Below are 24,828 nucleotides of genomic sequence, written 5' to 3'. Positions count from 1 at the left end.
ATCTTGTTTTGAAAAAGTGTCAGTTTCAGTGTAATTAATATTAGTGATATAGAGTGATTCACGAGGATTTACAGTCCTTTATAGAGCTTATTTCAGAAGAAATTCTGAGCAAAAAATGTCATATAAACATTAATTTTTAAGGGTAAAAGAATATTGTCCCTTAAAAATTAAGAAAAAAGGTATTTTACGAACACCTTCAAATTAGTGCAACTGAAAATATTGACATTAGGACAAATGTTTATATGACAGTTTTTGCTCAGAATGTCTTCGGAAATAAGCTCTGTAAGTGACGGTAAATTCTCCTGTATTAACAGAATAGTGATTATAAACTTAAAATTGACCACCAATTACCTAAATAACAAGTATCAAGTCATTCACGAAGTGTCCTGGATATGTACTAGAAAAATATGGAAGTATCTTGGGTTTAGGCTACAAAACTATGGAAATCCTATTTGTAAAGTATATTGACAGAAGAGGTATAGGTTTAAAATATATCATATGGGCTTTTCCTGGTTTGATTGACGCCAAACTAAAAGGAGCATTCACTGGACCTCAGATCAGAAAGCTGAGTCATTCTATGTGAAATCATCAGATTTACCAAAAACCTTGTGGTGGCTTTATTTGTTATAATTTGATGATATTTTAAATATGTGTGGTTTGATATAAATAATGAATAAATCCAGAATTTTTCTACACTGTGTTTACTGGTTTGAGAAATATGGCCATCTTAACCCCTTCAGACCTGAATTTATATTAAACAAAATTGAAAAAACTGGTCACATAATCATTCTGGGGGTCCAAAATTCCCAAATCAAGTCTTCACAAGAAATCAAAATTTGGGGACAATTTTGACCCTTGGGGCCCCAAAATTTTAAATTCTATTTTTAATTCTGATATAGAAATGTTTGAAAAATAATATTCTCCATTTCTATGACATTGAATTTTTCAAAATATTTAAAAGTATCTAAGACATTCCAAAAAAGAAACAATGTACACTATAATGTACATCAGGCCTGAAGGGGTTAAAACTGCAGGCTGCAGGTGGATTGTACTATTAGGAACTGCACACAAGAAATATAAAAGATTCATGTCAGAAAATAATGTAGCTGGGTATATAATTGAATGAAACTTTCAGGATATTTAGTAAATATTCAAGTCTCATATAAATATAATAAAAGGTAAAGTGAAAATAATGAAGTTTTATCTTTATAAAAAATAAATATTTGCATTTTGTTATAATAAAAAGTTTCTTAATATAAATCACAGAAAATTTTGAAATTTGGTGACTTCTTTGGAGAAGTTGTTGCTAAATTCTCAACATGTTTTTTTCAGGATTTACAACAGCATCAGTAACTTCATCATACTCCAATATGTGTCAAAGAGCTATTCAGTGTTTCCTATATGTTCAGTCTGCTTAGTTGGGGAAGGTATATATTCTGAGTCATCTTCTTCAGGATATGAAACTTCATTTAGGTCCTTAACTGAATTTAAAAGGATATGAAACTTCATTTAGGTCCTTCACTGAATTTAAAAGGATATGAAACTTCATTTAGGTCCTTCACTGAATTTAAAAGGATATGAAACTTCATTTAGGTCCTTCACTGAATTTAAAAAGATATGAAACTTCATTTAGGTCCTTCACTGAATTTAAAAGGATATGAAACTTCATTTAGGTCCTTAACTGAATTTAAACAATTTGAACATAAAGACTGACTGGAATTCAGATAATTTTCTTTGTTTGATTGACAAGTTCTAATTGATCTCAAACATACTATGTAATGAAATTCACCCATTTGCATAAATTTTTCCATTGACTGTAATTAATTGCTGATTAATTATCTTCACGAATCATCAACATTTAAGCTTATCAAACCAAATTTTATATTGCATATATTTGTTTATTTTGGCTTTTCTGTAAATGCATAATATTTCATTATATTTATATTATTTTGGCATATTTTAGCATTTAAGCTCATTATAGTTGATTTTATGTTGCATAAAACTGCATAGTTTGGATTTTTTAAATAAAAGCATCATATTCTGAAATCCCAAACCAGAGTCCAGTTATTTAAATCTTTAGCACCTGATGTTCTACTTCCTCCCAACCAGCGTTAACACGATTGGGAACATGGCTTCAATCAGTCCTTTACTATGCACAATATCTACAATCAATTATAGAGATGATTAACTCCTTGGACCCCAGTCATGCTGTCTCTATTGACACTGTTCAGAACATACTGTCTAACAACGAAATGAAAGCTATCTTGCTTTTATGTCAGCTCACTTTTGCAAGTTACCTAAAGCAATAACATCCTTGGAAAAGGTAGGCATATCTTTAAATGTGGCCTTACAAGTGTTTGAAGAAACAATATCCAGCCTAAATTCCGTTCCTGATAGTATAGGTGAAAGAAGCTTAAGAATAACATAAGTTACATGGTATCAGAAAATCGTTGATACAAACAAATGTGCAAAATTAGACACATTTTAAGGCCTCCCATAACAACACGAATTATTTGCAGCGATGAATATTTCGCGTATGCAGCAGCAACGAAATTCGCATGTTTCCCCACACCAACATGAAAAAAATTCGAAATCAAAATCGTTTTTAAAACTTGAAAAAAAAAAAAAAAAATACTAATTTCGTAGTGATGTTCAAAATAGAAACTTTTTTATTTTTCACGTTATATGTGGGGTCAAAGTGAGTGAAAGAATAGAAATTACTTTTAAAAGTTACCACTATTCAAAATCTTTACTGGTTTTCAAGTTATGGTGAGTTAAATAAAATATCATTTTCACTTGGCGAAGAACTGAAGACGACCTTTTGTCTGATAATATAGAAATCTTCGCTCTGATTTAAAATCTGCTTACAACATATTTCCATCGCATAAATTTTTTTAGTTAATGGTGTGTTTTGAAATGTAATAATAAATATTGAAATAGATGTAATTAAAATATTAAAATAAATGTAATAACAGTATTAAAATAAATGTAATAACAATATTAAAATAAATGTAACTAAAATATTGAAATAAATTTAATTAAAATATTAAAAGAAAAGAATCAAAATGGCGGACGATGACAAAGAACATATTTGCTTTTAAGAATTAAACCTTTCGTAAAAGAAGAAAATTATTAACGTTAAACTATTAAACCTTAGTAAGATGTTAAAGGACACAAATTTCATATAGGTAAGTTCTCTAATAACATTTCTGTACTAAACAATGCTATGATATTCTGAAAGGTTGATAAAAAGACAAAGATGCGAATATGAAGTTATTGTGAATATGAAATTATTGTTTATAGACAGACTATATGTAGGCCAGAATTTTTCTCTTACGATATGTTAAAGATGTGAATAATTTACCAGTTTCTTTTAATTTTAATTTGATTGCATCCTATATTGTCCTTTTTCCTTACGTACTTGTAATCCTCTAGAATAAATTGTATAAAAACGGATGTTTTCTTACAATTGAATCGGGGATTGCAGAAACAGCACATGTCATGGAAACTAAATTTTTCAGTAGACACAAAAAACGGTATTACTGGTGGTAGACCACATCAATGGTTATAGTACTGGCTTCTTCAGACAGAAGACTAATAAATGTGTCGTTTAATACAAAATTTATTGGAATCTAATGAATTTTTAATGAAATAAATATATATTAGCTTGACATGTGCTGTTTCTGCAAGGAATCAAAATTGTAATATAATAATTTCAGTTCAACTAAAGTTTATTTGTCAAATTAGGGATATAATATATGCATAGGCATATTGTGTACTTAATACATAAGTTCAGCATATAAATGAACTTATTTTTCCACAATAGACCACTGAAGAATATTATTGTAAAATTCTTGATATTCATGTGGTATGTAACACATTAGTTTGCGTATATCATCAAGCTTCTCTCTTTGAATTGGCATGATTTTGTCTGGATATGCCAATGAAGGTAAATATGGTATTCTCCTTTGTACTTACAAGCATTCTCATGGGGGCAGATAAAAAATTAATCTTTTTCTTCCATCATTTTAATAATGTCAAAAGAAGTGCTTACACAAATTTTGGCCTCTCGAGCGCAATTAAGAAGGGCATAAAAAATAAGTTTCCCTAGGGCCTTTTACAGAAAGAGAACAAAATTTCATGGAAAGTTTTATTGGAACATATAGCAATTGTTGAGTTATTTTTTTTCAATGTATTCACCACCAGAATTGAGACATTTGTCATTCCGTGGGATCAATTTTTGTATCCTTGTGTCATAGATGTCTGCCGTCTGGAATCGGAACCAATGTGTCGACATATATCTTTGATATGAGTTGTTTCTGCGCGCTTTCAGGATTTCACAGGTCTCCAAATGTGAGACGGCTATATTGACATTTGTGATTTCTGCATGGAATGATAAGCCCTCTGTCAACAGTCCATGAATCTCGAATAAACTCATTTCGCCACAAATAGTGGCATGTGCTGTTTCTGCAATCCGTGATTCAATTCCTCACAGAATGCAATCATAAAATTTGCGGCAGCAGCGAAAAAAACCATGCAGATGGCAAATCAAAATTTCAACGCTGCAGTTTCGCAGATGCCTGACGATACTTTCGCGCCGGTGTGGGCACACTCATATACCGCAGTGTCCAATAAGGCGGTGGCAACTTAGCGAAGTGAAACATTCGCCACAGTTGCGAATATTTCGCGTCAGTGTGGGGAGGCCTTTAAACAGAAAATCCTCCATTAATTCAAGTGGATTATTTTTTATTTTGGAACAGTTAGAACCATTTAAATATATCCCAGTAACATCTTGTGACGTTGAGAGAAGCTTTCCAAAATGCATATCCATCTTCAGAGACAATAGACACTATCTTTATTGAAAACCTACACCATATTCAGTAATTATCATGATCTGCAACCCATCACTTCTTTTGGGCAGTGATTTACATGCTTCAATTTCTCAACAATAAATGTAAGTTTAATCTCATCTAGTTTGACCTTTATTATTATTATTATTATTATTATTATTATTATTATTATTATTATTATTATTATTATCGTCGTCATCATCATTATTATATATTATTTATTACTGACATAACCCAAAAAATATAAAATTTTATTAGTGCATATTTATTGGGATATTTTAAGGTTTTAAAGGCATACTTGCATGCATATTTAGTAGGTTTTTAGGGCATGAACTTCTGGCCCTGGTAATAATATACACATTTTAGGGTGGCCAACAGTACAAACATTCCAGTAAATATATCTCATTTTCTCTTTGTCAATGAGAGAAACAGTGTCAATTGCAGAACATTTTTTAATACTCAATTAACTCTGGAAGGAAACCGAAAAAACACAGAGAAATTTACAAGAAATAATACTTTTATCATAAGGAACAGTGCCATAAATGTTCAGTAAATTTTATATTTCCCAACAAAAATTATAGTTTTACAAATATATTTGTATTTCAATTCTATTTAATTTATTTTTATGGTCTAACTTTGAAAACAAATAAGAGAGAAAACAATATTATATTAATGCATCAAAACTTTCCTTGCATTGTTGTATAATCACACAGAAAATTTCAAGGGCATATCTCTAATAGTTCTTGAGGTAATCATTTTTTCTCATCATAAAACAATCCATGAAGAGCAAAACTTAGAGCTCACATGCCCTTGTTTACAGTGAATATCTCTAGAATGGTAAATCTTAGAACCATAATATTTGGTCATTTTTCCTATCTCAGTAATCTATTATTGGATAAATTTTCATCAAATTTAAAAATTATGCTGCCACAGCCTATCTGATGATTTCACATGGAATGACTCTACGGTAAGACCAACAATTTGACACAAAGCTAAACCAGCAGAGCTAGCATTTTGGAAGAGTTTTAAAAATGTTGTGAAAGAGTTCAAACCACGAACTTTTAATAGAGAATCTCCTACATAGCTACAGAAGGTTGGAGTGCATGAAGTCTCTCGAAGTTCAATTTCTGCTCCCTCAATTTGATTTTCTTTTCCAGTCAGTAGCAGTAAAGAAATTTTTCACCAAGGTGTATTACAGATGGAACAGCGTTATAAAGGAAGGTGGGACTTCTCCATATTAAATGACTACTACTGGTTTCTTTAGAGAAAAGTTGTAATGGCCCATAAAAGACAGAGCATGCTGAAGAGATCCTTCCCCAGTCTGGCATTGTGACCATCATCATCATCATCATCATCATGCAGTTATATTTACTGCTATAACTCAAAATCTGAACATGATCTCGAAAACAGATTTCATTTTTCGATTCAGTAAATCAAAATTATCAAAAACCACCACATTTGATCTCGTTACAATTCCTTTGTCCAAAATTTGTTGACTAGTATAATGTACATTTTTTTCTTTATAAGATGAAAATATATACATATATTATAAAGGGCATTTCTGTTCACTCATGTCAAAAGTTCTCTTGTTCCACTTACCAATCACTTCATTTTACGAAAATTGTCTGAAAATAATCTCGAAAATCTTTTCTGTTTCTCAATCATATCTTTAAGAAAAGTTATACTTCAAGTTGTTTTGTTGAAGCAGTGATAAAAATATCACTCACATTTCTTTTAAGTAATATCTTGTCCTTGTACTTTCTGAGATGTGAAGTCTTCTATATGCATTCCTGATGTATCTACAAAGAAAAACGAAGAATAATAAAAAAAAGTATCACTGGAGAGAAAAAAAATATAAATTATTCATGATAAGATCATTCAATTACTAGGGCTGCCTTTTGTTTTAACACAAGATCATAAAACTCGTTATTTTTTTTAACAATAGTTGTGCTAATTTAATGTAGGTACATGAAAATGACAATTTACTGTAACATTTTTGCGTCTATTATCATATAATTAATAACTGTTGCTCTTAAAACTATATGTAAAAGCACTTGGGGGCATGGAGATAGAGCTTCATGCATTCTTTGACCTCAGCACTAGAATGAAGTGCTGTGATCGCACCACACTCAACCATCTTTTTCCCCAGGAAAGACCCTGTAATTAATTTTGATTGGAAGCTGAGTGAACCTCGACTGTTCTGGAAGTTTTGGCAACCAGTAAAATTCCGCCACTGCCCAGGAATGAACTCAGAATCTTTCAGTCTGTAGCCAGTTCCTCTACCAACTGAACTACCCAGCTGTCTACTGTAGTACATGTAATAGGTTTTTTGATGATCTTGAATGTGAAGTTCTCATCAATACACAAGTGTACTTACTTATTGGCTTTTAAGGAACCTGGAGGTTCATTGCCGTCCTCACATAAGCCCGCCATTGGTCCCTATCCTGAGCAAGATTAATCCAGTCTCTATCATCATATCCCACCTCCCTCAAATCCATTTTAATATTATCTTCACATCTACGTCTCGGCCTTCCCAAAGGTCTTTTTCCCTCCGGTCTCCCAATTAACACTCTGTATGCATTTCTGGATTTGCCCATACGTGCTACATGCCCTGCCCATCTCAAACGTCTGGATTTAATGTTCCTAATTATGTCAGGTGAAGAATACAATGTGTGCAGTTCTGTGTTGTGTAACTTTCTCCATTCTCCTGTAACTTCATCCCTCTTAGCCCCAAATATTTTCCTAAGAACCTTATTCTCAAACAGCCTTAACCTATGTTCCTCTCTCAAAGTGAGAGTCCAAGTTTCACAACCATAAAGAACAACAGTAATATAACTGTTTTATAAATTCTAACTTTCAGATTTTTTGACAGCAGACTGGATGATAAACGCTTCTAACAAGTGTACTAACGAAACAAATTCAACTGGACTCCCATATATTGTATCATTATCTCATCTTTGGAATTCTCTACTCGGTGACATCAGGGATTGCCGGATGCTACTGAAATTCAAAATTAAGTTAGAAACGCACTTTTTGTCTAATGAAATTTATTATTAACAAGTTATTGGATGTGTCGGTTACAGCCTTTGTATAATCATTTATTATTGTATTTCTTGTTTACATTATTAATTGCCCTTTTTCGTTCAGTTGTTTAGATAAATAATATTAATATAGATCTCCAGCTTTATTTAATAGTATACACATTTAAAATTTTTTATGTTTTTGCATTATGTGTTTTGTTTTGTGTTACTGTCATTGTAAACATTCTTGTTTTGTTTAGAATGAACATTATTAATTTGTTTTTTTCACTGTGGCGTGGAAGAGAAAGCCTCATGGCCTTAACATCACCAGAATAAATAAATTTATTATTAATACTATTCATAGCAGCATCCTCAGGTTGAGGATAGAGGAGACGGCCTCCAGATATGGAGGGTAACTGCGAATATATTGAATAAGCAGTCGCGGACAGCCGAAGAGGCATGGTCCTCCAGCTTGAGAGTTGGACGAAGGACTAACAATCCATCACCACAAAAAAACACAGCTTGTTACGAAACCCCAAAATAAGCCTCGGAATGGGATTGATTCTCTGGAAAGTGTTTGAGAATAAGGTGCTTAGGAAAATATTTGGGGCTAAGAGGAATGAAGTTACAGGAGAATGGAGAAAGTTACACAGCACAGAACTGCACGCATTATATCGTTCACCTGACATAATTAAATCCAGAAATGCATACAGAGTGTTAGTTGGGAGGCTGGAGGGAAAAAGACCTTTGGGGAACCCGAAACATAGATGGGAGGATAAAATTAAAATGGATTTGAGGGAGGTAGGATATAATTGTAAAGACTGGATTAATCTTGCTCAGAATAGGGACCGATGGCGAGCTTATGTGAGTGAGGCAATGAACCTCTGGGTTCCTTAAAAGCCGTAAGTAACTAACTATTCATAAGAATCCAAAATATAAAACAAGATAAACCCAATTTAATTTCTACAAGACAATGGCAGTTCTAACTTTGTTGTAATGCATAAACATGGACCATAAACATGGACCATAAACATGTACAAGTGTAAAACAAGATCAAGATAAAATGAGAAGAACTTCACAATTTCCATAACAAACAGAACAACGACAAACATATGCAATGAAGTATGTATGAACATATGCAAGTCGTCTTCTTTGCAAATCTTGAAATACCAGGCCAATAAAAATAGACTTAGGCAGATTAAGAACAATCTACGTAAAGATTAATTTTTTGGTCCTACAGAATATGTCTGTTACGGTAACAACATTAGAGGAGAAAAATTCACTCCTGGATAGCTCAATGGTTAGAGCATTTGGTACGTAGAACCAAGGACCTGGATTCGATCCTCAGCACCGGAGCGAATTTCTCTCCTCTGATATTAATTGTTACATAACAGACATATTCTGTAGGACCAAAAAATTAATCTTTACGTAGATTCTTCGAGAAACAATGCATATTACTGTGGAATCCCGGCCACCAAGTCACTCAACTGAGTGCGCTCCTTGTATAATGGCAGTTGACTTAATACAAAAAAAAAATGTCAACATACATGTCGAACTTGGAGTCAGGCCACAAAGAAAAAACATTGGAGGAGAGGGATTCGATCCAGTGCTGCGGATTGAACTTCAGCGTAGCTCAATGGTTAGAGCGCTTGGTATGAAGAACCAAGGACCCGGGTTCGATCCGAGCGCTGGAGCTAATTTTTCTCCTCTAAGATTAATTAAAGATTAAGAACAGTCTGATTGTTGTCATCATTACTGCCATGGTGACAACAATCACCATCATGCTTGAACCCCTTCTTTGTTGATAAGTGCAATGGAACAAAGGTGCTCTAAACATCTAAATTGCAGGCAGAAGTCACCCTTCTAATTTCTTTTTCAGTACTGATAACAAATTAATGACACTCTGTTAACAGTCAGAGTTGTAGGAGGGATATTTCAAACGTTTCCACAGGCACATTTACCAAACCTAACTTATTTCTTGAACCATTTATTTAAATTAAAGGTTATATATAGATATAGCATTACCCATGTTACTTGGCTCCACTGTAACAGCAGTGCTATCTCCTGCATTTGTGGATAGGCTGGGCTGCAGAAAGCTGCTCAAGTGTTCTCCAATACCAGAATCAAGTACTTGTTCACCCAGGTGACCAGTCTAAATGAAAAAAGTCTTAATTCAAATACTCTGAAATTGTATCTTCAATCTTCATATAAAAATATAAAAGCATGAGTGATAAAACAAGTAATTAATGCAGTCTACCTTAAAATATTTAGATGTATATACCAATAGACATGAACGAATATAAAGTACATCAAATATCGGCTGGTGTTGTTGTTATTATTATTATTATTATTATTATTATTATTATTATTATTATTATTATTAATCTGTTATTAGGTAACCATTATTTCTCTCCTGATACAGATCACATTCACTTAAAATCTTATCTTAATTTTCTTGAAAAAAATCTCGACACTCATAATTTTAGAATAGTAATCCTTGGTGATTTTAATACTCCTGGTATGGACTGGTCAACTGGTTCCAATCTTAATGATACTCATTATTACTCTAAAATTAAGGCTAAGGATTTATATTCCTCGTCCTGCCTTCTTGGATTAATTCAAATTAACTCTACCGTTACGAGTAAAAAGCTTCTTGATTTGGTTTTTACTAATGATAAAAACAGTACAGTTAAACTTGCCAATCACTCTCTAGTTTTAGAGGATACTTATCACCCATCTATCTCTATTTATATTGAAGTAAAATTATCGTTACCGGAGCACTCTCTATTCAGTTCTTATTTAAATTATTCTCAAGGTGATTATCTGAATCTTTATTCTATTCTATACAATTATGATTGGACTAGCATATATCAGACTACTGATGTAAACACTGCTGCAAATTCCTTGTCTCAAATTATAAACAATGCTATATCCCTTTGTGTCCCTGTCACCTTTGTTAAAAAATCGCACTATCCTAAATGGTTTTCAAACGATTTACGTCAGCTTATAAAGAAAAAAAATAAAGCTCATAAAAATTACAAAAAATATAAAACTGATCATCATTATCAAATTTTTTCTAATTTTAGAAAACAAGTCAAAGCCATGATTAAATCTGATAAATTCAAATGGTTACAATCAATTGATGATAACCTAAAGCATGAACCAAATAAAGTTTGGAAATATGTAGAAACTTTTCGAAAAACTAATAGTAATCCCACAGAACTAATAATAAATGGCGTTCACATCACAGATGAAAAAGAAATTGCAAATGCATTTGCTAGTCAATTTAAATCTGTTCAACAAAATTGTAACTCTAATTTCATTACTTATGATTCTAATATTACTGACTGTTTGTCCCTGCCTAATATTACATTCGATGATGTAAATAAAGCTATTAAAAAACTAAAGCCTAATAAATGTAAAGGAACTGATAGCATTCCTAATTTTATAATCAAGGGTTGCTCTAATATTTTCTTGCCTGTTTTAACTTTTTTATTCAATCTTAGCTTAAAAACAGGAATTTACCCGTCACTTTGGAAGGAAGCATCCATTATTCCAGTTTTCAAAAATGGTAATAAAAACAGTGTTACTAATTATAGACCCATTTCTATCCTAAACAATTTTTCTAAAATTTTTGAAAAAATTATCCACAAACACATTTCATTTTATGTTAAAAATAAGATCAATTCGGCCCAACATGGATTTACAAGAGGGAAATCTACTACTACTAATTTAGTTTCCTATCTTAATCTCATAATGCCTATAGTTGAAAATCAAGGTCAAATTGACTCAATTTATTTTGATTTTAGCAAAGCATTTGATGTTGTTCCTCACAAAATTTTATTAAATAAATTAAGTAATTTTGGTCTCTCCACTAACTACGTTAATTGGTTTGAAAATTATTTAACAGATAGACAGTCTTGTGTTCGACTAGGTAATTCTCTCTCGGTTCCATTTAATAGTTTATGCGGTGTTCCTCAAGGGTCTACATTGGGACCTCTCTTATTTTTATTTTTATTATTTATAAATGATATAAGTAAAAGAATAAGTTCTAGCTGCCTTTTATTTGCGGATGATCTCAAAATCTTTCGCAAAATTAATAGTTTGGTTGATTGTCAAATTCTTCAAAATGACATTAATTCAATTTCACAATGGTCTGTTGAAAATGGAATGAAAATTAATCAATCCAAAACTTTTGTTATTTCCTTTTCACGGAAAACTATCTCCCTAAAATTTAACTATTCTCTCAGTAATGTCGTAATTACTAGGAAAGATTGTATTAGAGATCTTGGTGTCCTACTTGATTCAAAATTATATTTCCATGATCATGTGCAATATATTTATACCCATTCGTTAAGAATGCTTGGTCTAATTAGGTCTATAACTTATTCTTTTTCCACTCCTATGTGTTTATTAATTTTATACTATACGTTGGTTAGATCCAAGCTTGAATATGCATCTGTTGTATGGAACTCCATTACTTCCACTGACTCGGCTAAATTGGAGAATATTCAAAGAAAATTTATTTCCTTGTGTTCTTATAGATTTTTACCAAATTCCGATTATAACTATGAGATTAAATGCAATATTTCAATTGCAGTAGTTTGTTCACCAGATGTCAGGATCTTGATTATTTATTTTTTTGTAAAGTCATTAAGGGTGATATTGATTGTGAATCTTTCATAAGCAATATCAGTCTTCGTATTCCAGCTAATGGTCTAAGATTTCATAAATTGTTTTATAATAAAAATCCTAAATCTCTCTCTCCGGTCTGCAGATGCATTAAATATGCTAATTTGCATGGATTCAACTTGGATCCATTTAATGTGTAGTATATCTGAGTTTTTTTTTTTCTCACTGATCTAATTTTAATAATTATTTGTCCATTTTTTTTTCTCTTGCATTTGGTCAATTATCTTATTGTACTAATTTATGATTTTATAATTTTTATTTGATCTATGATTGATGTAGACTATTATATTGTTTGTATTTCATCTCATTGCCATTTTCTATCATTCATTCTCATCATCATTTGTTGTTTTGTTCTGTTTTTGTATCGTGCTAAACTTTAATTGGCCTTGTGCTGTTGTGTTGCACGTTAATATTCTAAATAAATAAATAAATAAATAAATAAATAAATAAATAAATTATTATTATTATTATTATTATTATTATTATTATTATTATTATTATTATTATACACTCACTTGTTTGGTAATTGACTCCACTACCATAGTATTTCCTCCGATACCAGACTGAGAATAGTGTAACACTTGCTTATTTTGCTCAGCAATTTCTGCTATTCCTGCACTGTTGTTGTCTGCTGTTTGTAGAGATTCTGTGGGGGAGGGAAAGAGGATATTAATACAATGATATCGAACATAAAATTACTGCATATTTTAAAAGTATAATTTTTATGATATGGATACAGATAACTAGTGTTCGTAAACCACAGATTTGCGAAATACGGTTTTCTTAGGGTGACCAGAAAAGAGGACACAAAGCTTCAAAAAGGGGGACACTGTTCGAAAAAAAGAGGACAGAAAATATATTCTTAGATTTAGATTTAGACCTATATTATGCTATAAATTACGTCAATATATATATATTTTCTTACAAAATATTTACAGTACAGATTTAGGCTTACGAGGCCTGTCTAAAAAGTATCCGACCTTTAGCCAGAAAAAATATTTCAAGTACCTGACGGGGTTGGGACCCTAATCCCCTTCAAAGTAGGCCCCTTGTGCTTGCACATACTTAGCCCACCGATCCTTCCACTGCCGGAAACACCTCTGGAAGTCTTCTTTTGGAATGGTGTTCAGCTCCGTCGTCACATTCCGCATTATCTCTTCTCTACTCTCAAAACGGGATCCTTTCAGTGGTGTCTTCAATTTTGGAAACAACCAGAAGTCGCAAGGAGCCAGGTCTGGAGAGTAGGGAGGTTGGCGAACGGTCGTAATTCAATGTTTGGCCAAGAAAGTGTGGATCAATTGGGATGAATGTGCGGGGGCGTTGTCGTGATGCAAGTGCCAGTTGTTCGCCGTCCACATGTCTGGTCTTTTGCGCCGAACTGCATCACGGAGTCGCCAGAGAACATCGTGATAGTACTCCTTTGTCACTGTTTGTCCTTCCGGTGCGTATTCGTGATGCACAATTCCACGGACATCAAAGAAAACAGTCAGCATCACCTTGATTTTGCTTCTCACCTGCCGCGCTTTCTTCGGCCTTGGAGACTCGGGATGCTTCCATTGCGACGACTGTCTTTTTGTTTCTGGGTCGTACCCGTACACCCATGACTCATCTCCAGTTATCACAGTGTTCAGAAACCCAGGATCAGTGTTGGCGGTGTCCAGAAGGTCCTGTGCAACGTCACGACGGAGGTCTTTTTGTTCAGGGGACAACAACTTGGGCACGAATTTCACAGCCACCCAGTTCATGTTCAAATCATCACGCAAAATTGCATGTGCAGAATCTTTACTCACTCCAACCTCTTCAGCAATCTCCCGCACGGTCAAACGACGATCTGCCATCACCAAATTTCGCACCCTCTCAACAACAGCTGCACTCCGAGCAGTTTGGGGCCTGCCACAACGCTGCTCACTCTCTGCTAATGTGCGGCCATCTTTGAATCGGTTGAACCACTCCTTAATTTGTGTTACACCCATCGCATCTTCCCCAAACACCTGCTGAATCTTACGAATTGTTTGACTTTGAGAATCACCAAGCTTTTGACAAAATTTGATGCAGTATCTTTGCTCAATTCGTTCAGTCATCTTGCGAGAAAACTAAATCCGACAAACACTTAGAACAGCACCTTACTTGGCGACCACCAGCCAGTGACTGGCACAAGCGAATGCGGTGAAAAAATTCAAGCATGCACATTACGGTTCCTCCTTCCACCGTGCACAGTGGCGCCATCTTAGAATCACTACTTTGCGCGGGAAAATTTAAGGTCGGATACATTTTAGACAGGCCTCGTATATCATATGTAAAAGTATGTTATTATTACAAAAATAATTAGGATAAAACTTAATAATAATGCTTTTACAGTTAGCTACATATGAAAGTCAAGGGAACTGTAATTATTAAAGAGTACAGAAAATATTTATTTAGATTTAGGTTTAGACCTATATTATACCCTAGATCATATAATATGTAACAGATATGTTGGGCTTATAGGCTTTGAGGTTAACAACTTTTGTCAGGTTTACTACGCTGCCATCTAGTTATTACATAAGGAGTCACGTCGTAATTCCCATTTGAATTGCATTAGCGACTGTGCTGCCTTCTCGTGTTAGTTTACGGCGGACGGGTGGTGATCCTGGCAGTTGTTGTCTTCAAAGCGCTGCTGATTTTAACGTAGCAAGGAGTTATCTTTTACATGTATGATCTAGGATTATACTTAAAATTATGTCAATATCTATTTTATTACAGTATACTTATGATAAAACTTAATATAAAATGATTTTACAGTTAACTACATATGAAAGTCAAGGGAACTATAATTATTATCAAAATACATAAAAAGATGGCATAAAATATGAATTTAATATTACTTTGTATGCAAGAGAGTTATGATTGTTAGAAAATAATATATTCTATCGATGCTGCTGCCACTTACAGGAAAATTACTTGAAAAAGGCGTCAAATCAGATAATTTCAAAATATCAGACATAAGTTCCGAAAAGGAGGACATTTCTTGATTTTTTAAAAATCCGTCCGGACCCTGGACAAAGGCCTAAAAAGGAGGACTTGCAGATCAAAATATAGTAAGCTTAAACTCACGACATAATGCGAAATTTTGTGTATAAACTATTTTTTTTTTTGCGCAATTTATTAAAAATTAGTGTTTTTTTTTTTTTCAAGAAAAATGTTTACTTTTTTAAGGAATTCTAATTGAAAGTGTCCAAAGATTGATATTTATGTATAGACCCAGAAACAAAATTTGGGCCACTTGAATTTTCCAAGTTCCAGTTATAACATACTGCATGTGCTCAGTGCAGTATATTATTTTGTTTCTGAGTCTGTACAAACTTTCGAATTTAATTTCCAAATCGCATTTATAGCGACTTTATTTTTAAATATAAAGTAGAGATAGCCTGAATGTTTTGTGCTGCCTATTAGTTTGTATTAGTTCCACACAGAATGGGAGACCGTTATACAGTTTTCTCTACACAACATGTAAATCCCGAAAGAACACTTTAAGTTTTGCTAAAATATACAAAGATCTTTAAGACTTCCTTGATACAGATTTCTAGTCTTTGTAGGAATATACAAGTTAGAGTAAAAAAAATTTATAATTTTTAAATGTAAAATAACACCGAATTTCTTTTCTGTGCGAAATAACATCGCAATTAATCAAATTTTATACCAAAATTCAAGATTTTTATTTACCGTAAAATATGATTTTTAGATATGAACCATTTTGTCATACTATAATTTTCGTAACACATATCCCTTATGTAACACAGGCTTACAAAGAATTATGGAAGCAACTAGGGTCTAAAATTAATGTGAAATATCTCCAGAATGTGTTACTTACTTCTATATGTATATAGAAACAAGTCAGTTTGAGAGTAGTATTTAGGTGAAATTTTTTTCAATTCATTCTTTTCGAAATTACCAAATCACTTTCTAACCACATGTTATTTTCTTTCATGTTCTAGTTTATGTAAGATATTAAAAAGTACAAGAATTTAATTAAAAAATAGTACTAACCTCCATCACTATCACGACAATACACATTAGGTGTATTTATGTATTCAAAGATGCTAATTTTTATACTTGTTTTTGTAAATTAGGTATATTTTGAATATGTTGAGATATGGATGATATTTATGACCATAAGAATATTGGTTATTGATAATCCTAGATAGAATGGAATGAGTCTTCTTGATGCGTCACATACAGTAATTTAATATACCACAAATGTGCTAAAAAACATACCCATTCCATCTTCCATATACTGGAAAGAATCGAGATTAATGTCAGCTGAGGCTAAAGCTGTACTAAAAATGTCCATAGTGCCAGACGTAGAGGATGTTGACACAATTCTGACAGTAGAACTTGAGGCTTCTCTAATGGTATCACTTGTTTCACCTGGACAGAAGCAACATTGTGTTGTTTAGAATCTGAGCACAGATTCACGCAGTTCAATCACCACAAATTAAGCTTATTACAGAGCTATTATTATCATAGTCCCAGAAAAGAGCAGCCGGCTGCCCAGCCACGCCCTGCATGGTTTCCGCCACGCACTAACTGTTTGTCCCGCGCAATCGAGCTCCAGTAGCCATATGGCATTCAGTGAGCTTAGAAGTCGTGTAATGAAACTCTCGATTCTTCAAGTGTACAATGTTAGTGTATAAAGTTTAGTGATTATTGTGTATTTAGGTAATGCCTAGTATCAAATTCTCACTGTATGAACGTGTATATATGTACAATACGTACATAAAAGACAGAAGGTCGTGTGCGAAAACAAGACGAAAATTTTGAATAAAGTTTCCAAACAGACCTGTGCCTTCTGCCAAAACAATTAGACTACTCGCTAAAAGATTTAAAGAAACAGGCTCAATGAAGAATCGAAAATCAAGCAGAAAACGTAATGTTCTTATGCGGAACGATTGTAGTTTATTTCCAACAAGATTCCGCCACTGCTCATACAGCTGCCGTGTCAATGAGGGAATTGAGGTGTATTTTCGGTACGAGACTAATCAGTAATAATTTGAGGCCTCCACAAAGCCCAGATATAACACCCTGTGACTTTATTTATGGGGAACACTAAAAGGTAGGGTTTATAGGAAAAATCCTCATTCTACAGATGAACTAAAAGACTACATACGAGAAGAAATCCAAGCTATCAATGATGTGGAACTTCAAAGTGTTGTTCCTTCGTTTACCAGAAGATGTCAGTTGTGTGGGCGGCAAACAGGGGCCATTTTCAGCAATGACTCTAAGCATGGTAAGTCCAAATTATTGAACATGTATTGTTAGTATGTTATATATTGGAGAAGAGCCGGAGAAATGGTTATGCACTCGGCAGAAACTACGCAGGGTGTGGACGACAAGCCGGCAGCTCTTTTCTGGGACGTATGATAATAATAGCTCTGTATAACTGAACAAAAAATAATTAACACTTAAATTAATCAATTTAATCAGAATTAGCATCAGCAGTAGCATTAACAGCAGTTGTAATAGTATTTCATATAACTGTAATGATGTTTTTAATTGCAAAGGTTATTCAGCATCAAAATTCAATGTGGCCAGAGTGGATGATAATTTTACCTGAAACCTTTTATCATAACAGAGTTCTAAATAACTATAAATATACTATATGGACTTCACAGCTTTACTTTCCTCCTGAAAAAAAACCATGTTCATTTTATAGTCCCTTAAAATTAATCATCCTTGGTTGGGTTTCAAACCTCAGATCCAGAACTATCAAGGACAACTATTTAATCAGAATCTAAGATAGAAAGAAAGTAAGAGAAATGTGGCTATATAAACATTATAAAATATAGAAAAAGAAGCGAAATTATTTGTAGCATATGAAATTTTATGAGAAAAGCGGCAATTATGAAATCTGTCAGTTTATTTACATCCAGAAGGTTCTTTGTAGAAAACTAATAATTTTGGAAATAACATCAGAATTAAATTACAAACATATTACTCAAGAACTTCAAAAAGAAAAAAAAAATCGCCAAAAAAGCAATATATACCTATAAAGATAATAAAAAGAACATAAATTGACTTGCAGACATTGAATATTAACAAAATTCAACCAATAATTTAAGGGAAATCACTGTACACGGACAGACGTAGAGCCAGAATCACAATGTCAGTATCAGAGGTGCTGAAAAAATGTATTTACGTCAAAATCGATTTCTTTTGCAGTACCACAATACTATATATGAGTAGCTTAATATCAAAGGCGGACATCTGACCTTCAATGAAATTTAGATAATGTGGATTCTTATACATTTTTTCATACTTTTTTCAGTTATGGTGAAACTGTATACAAACTCTAACACTACATTTATAAAAATAAATTGTGTTAAAATACTACAAAGAACACTTCGAAACAAAAAAGTGCCTCTAGATCAAAACTATGGAGACGATAGATGTCCGTCTTTGATATTAAACTACTCATATATGTTACGAGGTTATTATTGTATTTTAAAGAAAGAGAAAAAGCATAACATTTACAATAATTGTAATGTTAAGATAAAATTATATGCTTATAATAAAAAGTTGAAAATCGTTCATATATCAAGTACCTCTCTCTTTAATGAGAAAGTAAAAATGGAGATAAAATAAGAATACATGAAGTTTTAAGATATGATGATTAATACATGTCTCAATTTTGTAACATTATAAAGATTAAAGAGGCAACACTAATAGACTTCAGGTTGTGAGATGCATTAACTGATGACTAAAAAGAATATGTTAAATAAAATATTACAACAATAAGGATAAAATGGGTATGAGAGGAGGAAGCAACCAATCAGAAAAATAACGAAGGTTAAAAGGTTTAATCTGTCCCCAACACCAGGTCAGAAGAAGGCAGAGGAACTCTATTTGTCAAAGGTTACTTAATGAAATGACAGGAATCTTAAAACGTGACTATTTCTTCCTATGTAATATACTGCAACAAATTTGAAAACAGACAGATGAACTAAGAAAGTAAAACGGAAAAATAATGAAAATACAATGGAAGAATAATAAAGATGAGAAGTCAAAAAGAAACAGTAGGAAGTTATTTGAAAGCAGAAATCGTGAAACATTATTGATTATTTGTACTGAACATTATGTTTGCATGCCATATACCTGATGCTGCTGGATGGTGAATAGAGTAGATTCCAGTCTGGGGATCCAGTTCACCTATCACTTCCATCATTTCGTGACCTCCAGAATCACCAACATCTTGGTGAACCACTTGATGTAGGTTATTATTCTGCTAATTAATCAGGTACCTCAATTAAGACATGTTTAAAAATACGTGAAGTTCCAAAATGAAAATGTTTGATGTTTTTGGAATAAAAAATCAAGAATACTAAGCTATTCTCAATGACTGCATCATGGATGATGATTGTTTTTATTATTGTATTGTTACATAATGACATATGAAGACTCTGAATAAGCAAGAATGGGACAGACACCATATGAATAATTGAAACAAAAGCATTCCTCTTCAATCAAATGACGTAAAGAAAGCATAATTTCGGCTTCTTTTAACCAGATTCTGCAACATTACATGTCGCCAATATTTCTTTATAAGAAATTCATTATGTGTTTGAAGACAGAGTGATTGTGATTACTAGAGCCCGGAGTTCATGTAAAATAGCTAAAATGTCAGTGAATCACACCAAAGGGATTATTATTCAGAAGTTTTAAGTTACATATTTTGGTGCATAATAAATATTTAAGCATATATTACATATTTTGAAGGATACTACATATTTTGAAAGAATACACATTTTATTCACCAGTTTTTCCTGGAATTAATTCATAAGTTATACAGCTGAAAACTGTTTACAAAGCTTGTCGCTTCGTCTCTAATGCATACAAATAATTAAATAATTGAAAATAATAATGTATTCTGTCAAAAGAATGGACATCCCTTTGCCATGCTAATAGTTTGTACATCCCTTAAGAAGTATTGGTAAAGTAGGAACAAAACCAATGCGAAGGGTAAGTCATTGACTCATTGTACTGCTATTGCAGTGAAGAATAGAGTGAAAATTACCCTGTGGATATGACCATTTGGCACAAATATCCCAAATCAGTTGCTTGGAAAGAAAAAAGCAGTTCTTTCAGTTTTCGTGGGAAGTTTATTCTGATACCAGGTGATAAAGCGAGTTAGTCTACTGCTATGGTGCCAGTCACATCTAAGTTAAAAGATTAGATTTCAATTGACAGTGCCTTTACTAGTGATGGTAAAATCGTGCTGTGCAGAGTGTGTGGCAAAAAAATTGGATGCTCCATGAAGTCACAGCATTTAAAAGCTGAACTTCATGCAAGAAATAAAAATCTGCTCCATAGAAAAAACAAGTTCTTCTCACGCAAGTGGTACTGGAACCTTCTTCGTCTTCTACCAGTGAATTTAATAAAGATTTGTGCATGGCAATGATTGCTGCAAACATACCATGGTATAAACTTGGAGTGCCTAAGTTTCAAGCATTCCTACACAAATACCGCGACTTCAATATTCCGGATGAATGAACACTCCAGAAAAATTATTTGAACTCCTGCTACATTGACACAATGGAAACGATTGGAGCTGAACTTGGTGATTCCTATGTATGGATTGCCGTTGACGAGACAACCAATGCCTTGGGTCATTTTATCGCATATCTTGTAGCAGGTAAATTTGATCCAGAGACTCTGTCCAAGCCTTATTTAATTTAATGCAAACCACTGGAACAAACAAATCATGCTACAGTTTCTCGATTCGTCAACAAACAACTTAAGGAGTTAGGGATTAACGAAGAAAAGGTGCTGGTGCTCTGCTCAGATGCTGCATCCTATATGCTAAAAGCTGCAGGTGCCCTGTCTGTGTTTTACCCCAATATGGTTCACTTCACATGTTTGGCACATGAACTGCACTGGGTGGCTGAGACCATAAGGGATAAATTTCCTGAAGTGAATGGTTTAATTTCAGCAACAACAAAATATGTTCTGCAAATCTCTCTATTGCATGCAGTGCTACAAGAAAATGTTATTAAATGTGCCTTTACCTCCACAGCCTATGATTACTAGATGGGGAACGTGGATAGAAGCTGTGAAATTCTTTAACTAACATTTCGAGGCAGTGAAGTAGGTGATGGAAACATTTTCTCCTGAAAGTGCATCATTTGTGCGTGAGTCCATGAGTGCCTTTCAAGATTCGAAGATAGCTTCATCGACAGCATACATCACAAGTCACTTCAGTTGGATTTCGAACACCATTAAAAAGCTGGAATGGACTGGCCCTCCATGAATCTATGTCGAAAGTGGAAGATACAACCAATAAACTGAGTGTTGTGTCAGGAGTAATCGGTGAGTGTGTTTCAGTAAAATTTAATTATGGATACACAACTTTTTCCACTGTATGCAAAATACTTAAAGGTGAGTGTGTGCAGCTTCCGAACAACATTGTTCGAGTATCATTCCTCACAGAGGCGTATTTTGCGGACTACCGGGGCTACCGGCGGTAGCCCAAGGACATTACAAAAGAAAAAGTTTATAATATAACATAATGTAATAATTTTGTATTATTAGTTTTACCATAGTAATTAAAATTAAAGTAATTGTTAGATTTATATGCGCTCTCTGCTCTTGAAAAGAAACAAGTTGTCAAGGCGGCATCGCTGGAGAAACCGGTTGCTACGTGAGGTAGCCTGTGACCGTTCCGCTCACGTTGTCCTTCGCACAACTGCCCGTCCCCCGCTCCCTACTGTTTCTATCGTGCAGTGTAGGCATGTGAGTTGCCGCTCTCGTGATCGGTTTCTTCGCAGGCGCGAAGCAACAATATGCTTAGTACGCTAGCTCTGAATGTGATTGTGTTCTTGCAGTGCATTATTTTAAATCTGTGATTTGTTCGAGTGTCTAAGAGTTATATTAATTGTGAATTATTAAGTTTTTAATTTCCCAATTAAGTGATATTGTGAAAAATATGGCAGAACAAGTTTCTGGAGAGGTTTGTGTTGAAAATGACTGTGTAATAGAAGGTTTATTAAAAGTGCCTTTTAACCGTCGTACATAACAACGAGAAAGTTGAAATTGTGAAAATGGAAAGACCAACTCCTGAGTTAAATTTGTCCATGGACGTAAAAGAAAAACAGCGTGAGTACACATGCCATTTCACTTCAACATCATATGGTAAGTGGAATTGGTTGTGTGGTAGTTCTAAACTGTCTAAACTATTTTGCTGGCCATGTTTGATATTTAGCTGCGAAACTAATGTGTGGTCAAAAGAGGGGTTTTCTAATATGAACTCCCTTCGAACGGCAGTCCTAGAATACGACAAATCAAAAGCTCATATTTGTAGTAGCATGAACTTTGCAAACTTTGGAAAGACAAGAATTGATTTACAGCTAGATAAGCAAAAAGCTCTACACATCAACCAACACAATGCTCTTGTGAAAAAAAAAAATCGGGAGATTTTACTGCGTCTTATTAACGCAGTCTGCTTTCTAGGAAAACAAGAATTGGCTTTTCGGGGTCATAACGAGAGTGTGGAATCAGACAATATAGGAAATTATATTGAATATTTAAGTTCCTTAAGTGAATTTGACCATTTACTGGCCAATCATCTTGAGAGTTCAACAGTATTTCGTGGTACTTATCTCGCAATTCAGAATGACTTAATATTTGCTATAAGTGGGGTTATGATAAAGAACATAAAACCTTTTGTGGCCATTGTTGTTGATGAAATAAGTTACTGCTCTAATCAGAGTCAATTGTCCACTGTTTTAAGATACGTCGACAGTACTGCCAATGTTCAAGAACGGTTTATAGGATTCACAAATGTCAGTTTGGACAAAACTGCTGCTGCTTTGTTTCAGCATGTGGAAGGTGTTACAGCAGACTACAATGTCGGCAATAAGTTAATTGCACAGACATACGATGGTGCTTCAGTTATGGCAGGAAATATTAATGGCTTGAAAACAAAAGTTCAAGAAAAGTATCGTCAAGCACTATTTGTCCACTGTTACAGCCATGTTCTCAATTTAGTTTTGCAACAAACTACTTCATCCATTCCAGAATGCCGCATTTTTTTCAAAACACTGTCGGGTTTAGCTGCATTTTTCTCATCATCTCCTAAAAGATCAGAAAACTCAAGGAATTTATGAACAAGAAACTCCCAAAAGTAGCACCAAGTAGATTGAATTTTACATCTCGGCTTGTAAATACAGTAAAGGAATACAGAGAAAAACGGACTGCTTTCTTTAAAAATATCATTTGTAATGACTCTGAAGAAAACTGGGATGATGCTGTAATTGTGCAGGCTCAAGGATATTAGAATTTTTTCACACAGTTTCAGAATATATTTCTTCTTGAAGTCTATGCTAGAATGTTCGCACATACAGATGTGCTCTACAATATTCTTCAGACAAAAAGTCTAGACATAGCATACTACTTGCAAGAGGTATCAAAGTTAAAAAAATACTATATCCGAGTTCAGACATAGTGGGTTTCCGTCCATATGGAGTAATATGGAAAATGAAAATTCTTCAGCCAATACAATGGAACCACCATTAAAGCGAAGAAAAGGAGATGATGAATTGAAATACAGGCAACTATACTACAGCATACTAGATCGTATGCACATGGAAATTACTGACAGATTTTCTGATTATGGAAAGCTTCAGTTCACACATCTTCTAGATTCTCAAAAATTTTCTGCTTATAGAGAAAACTTCCCGAATGAGGCACTAAACAAATTATTTCAGTCCTATAACAGTCACTTTGATCAAATACGTTTGAAAAATGAATTAAGTGTAATATATTCAGCAGAAGTCTTTGATTTTTCGAACAAACCTATCCATGAAATATTATCTGCCATATATGAAAACCACCTGAACCAAGTTATTCCTGAAGTCCTTAAATTGGCAACATTAATTGTGACAATACCAGCTACGTCAGCATCGGTAGAAAGAACATTTTCTGCGTTGAAGAGAATAAAATCCTACTGTAGATCAACTCATACACAAGAACGTTTATCCGGCTTGGCACTGAGGTCCATTGAAAAGTCATTTCTACAGAAACTCTGCAAGTGGCCCAACTGTAATTTCAAGGAGGAAGTCATCAACGTATTTTCGTCCCAATCAAGACGTCTGGAATTCACATATAAATAGGTAAGGAATTTTATTATAGGGATTTAAAAATATATTTTGTGTAATAATAGGGTCAGTGGTAGCCCAAACCCTTTAACCAGTATACGCCACTGATTCCTCATCTGAAATATGCACCAGTCATTT

At 33.6% G+C, this 24,828-nt stretch overlaps 1 protein-coding gene across 6 annotated transcripts in view; it reads right to left on the bottom strand.

The window, feature by feature from the left end:
* Positions 1–3,713: 3,713 nt before the first annotated feature.
* LOC138701371 (BRCA2-interacting transcriptional repressor EMSY) overlaps positions 3,714–24,828 on the bottom strand; it is a 61,934-nt gene continuing 40,819 nt past the window's right edge. For 5 of the 6 annotated variants that reach the window (XM_069828199.1, XM_069828198.1, XM_069828202.1 and 2 more), the window contains exons 15-19: positions 19,694–19,823; positions 16,817–16,969; positions 13,078–13,208; positions 9,896–10,022; positions 3,714–6,649 (exon numbers count right to left, since the gene is read on the bottom strand). In XM_069828199.1, the coding sequence (XP_069684300.1) occupies positions 6,585–6,649; positions 9,896–10,022; positions 13,078–13,208; positions 16,817–16,969; positions 19,694–19,823 (606 nt within the window). In that variant the 3' untranslated portion in view covers positions 3,714–6,584. The remainder of the gene's footprint in view (positions 6,650–9,895; positions 10,023–13,077; positions 13,209–16,816; positions 16,970–19,693; positions 19,824–24,828) is intronic. The other variant, XM_069828201.1, reaches the window with a different exon arrangement.

This window comes from Periplaneta americana, chromosome 6, assembly GCF_040183065.1.
Source record: "Periplaneta americana isolate PAMFEO1 chromosome 6, P.americana_PAMFEO1_priV1, whole genome shotgun sequence".
NCBI lineage: Eukaryota > Metazoa > Arthropoda > Insecta > Blattodea > Blattidae > Periplaneta > Periplaneta americana.
Note: the sequence above shows the minus strand (reverse complement) of the source record. Positions and strands in the feature narration are given on the sequence as shown.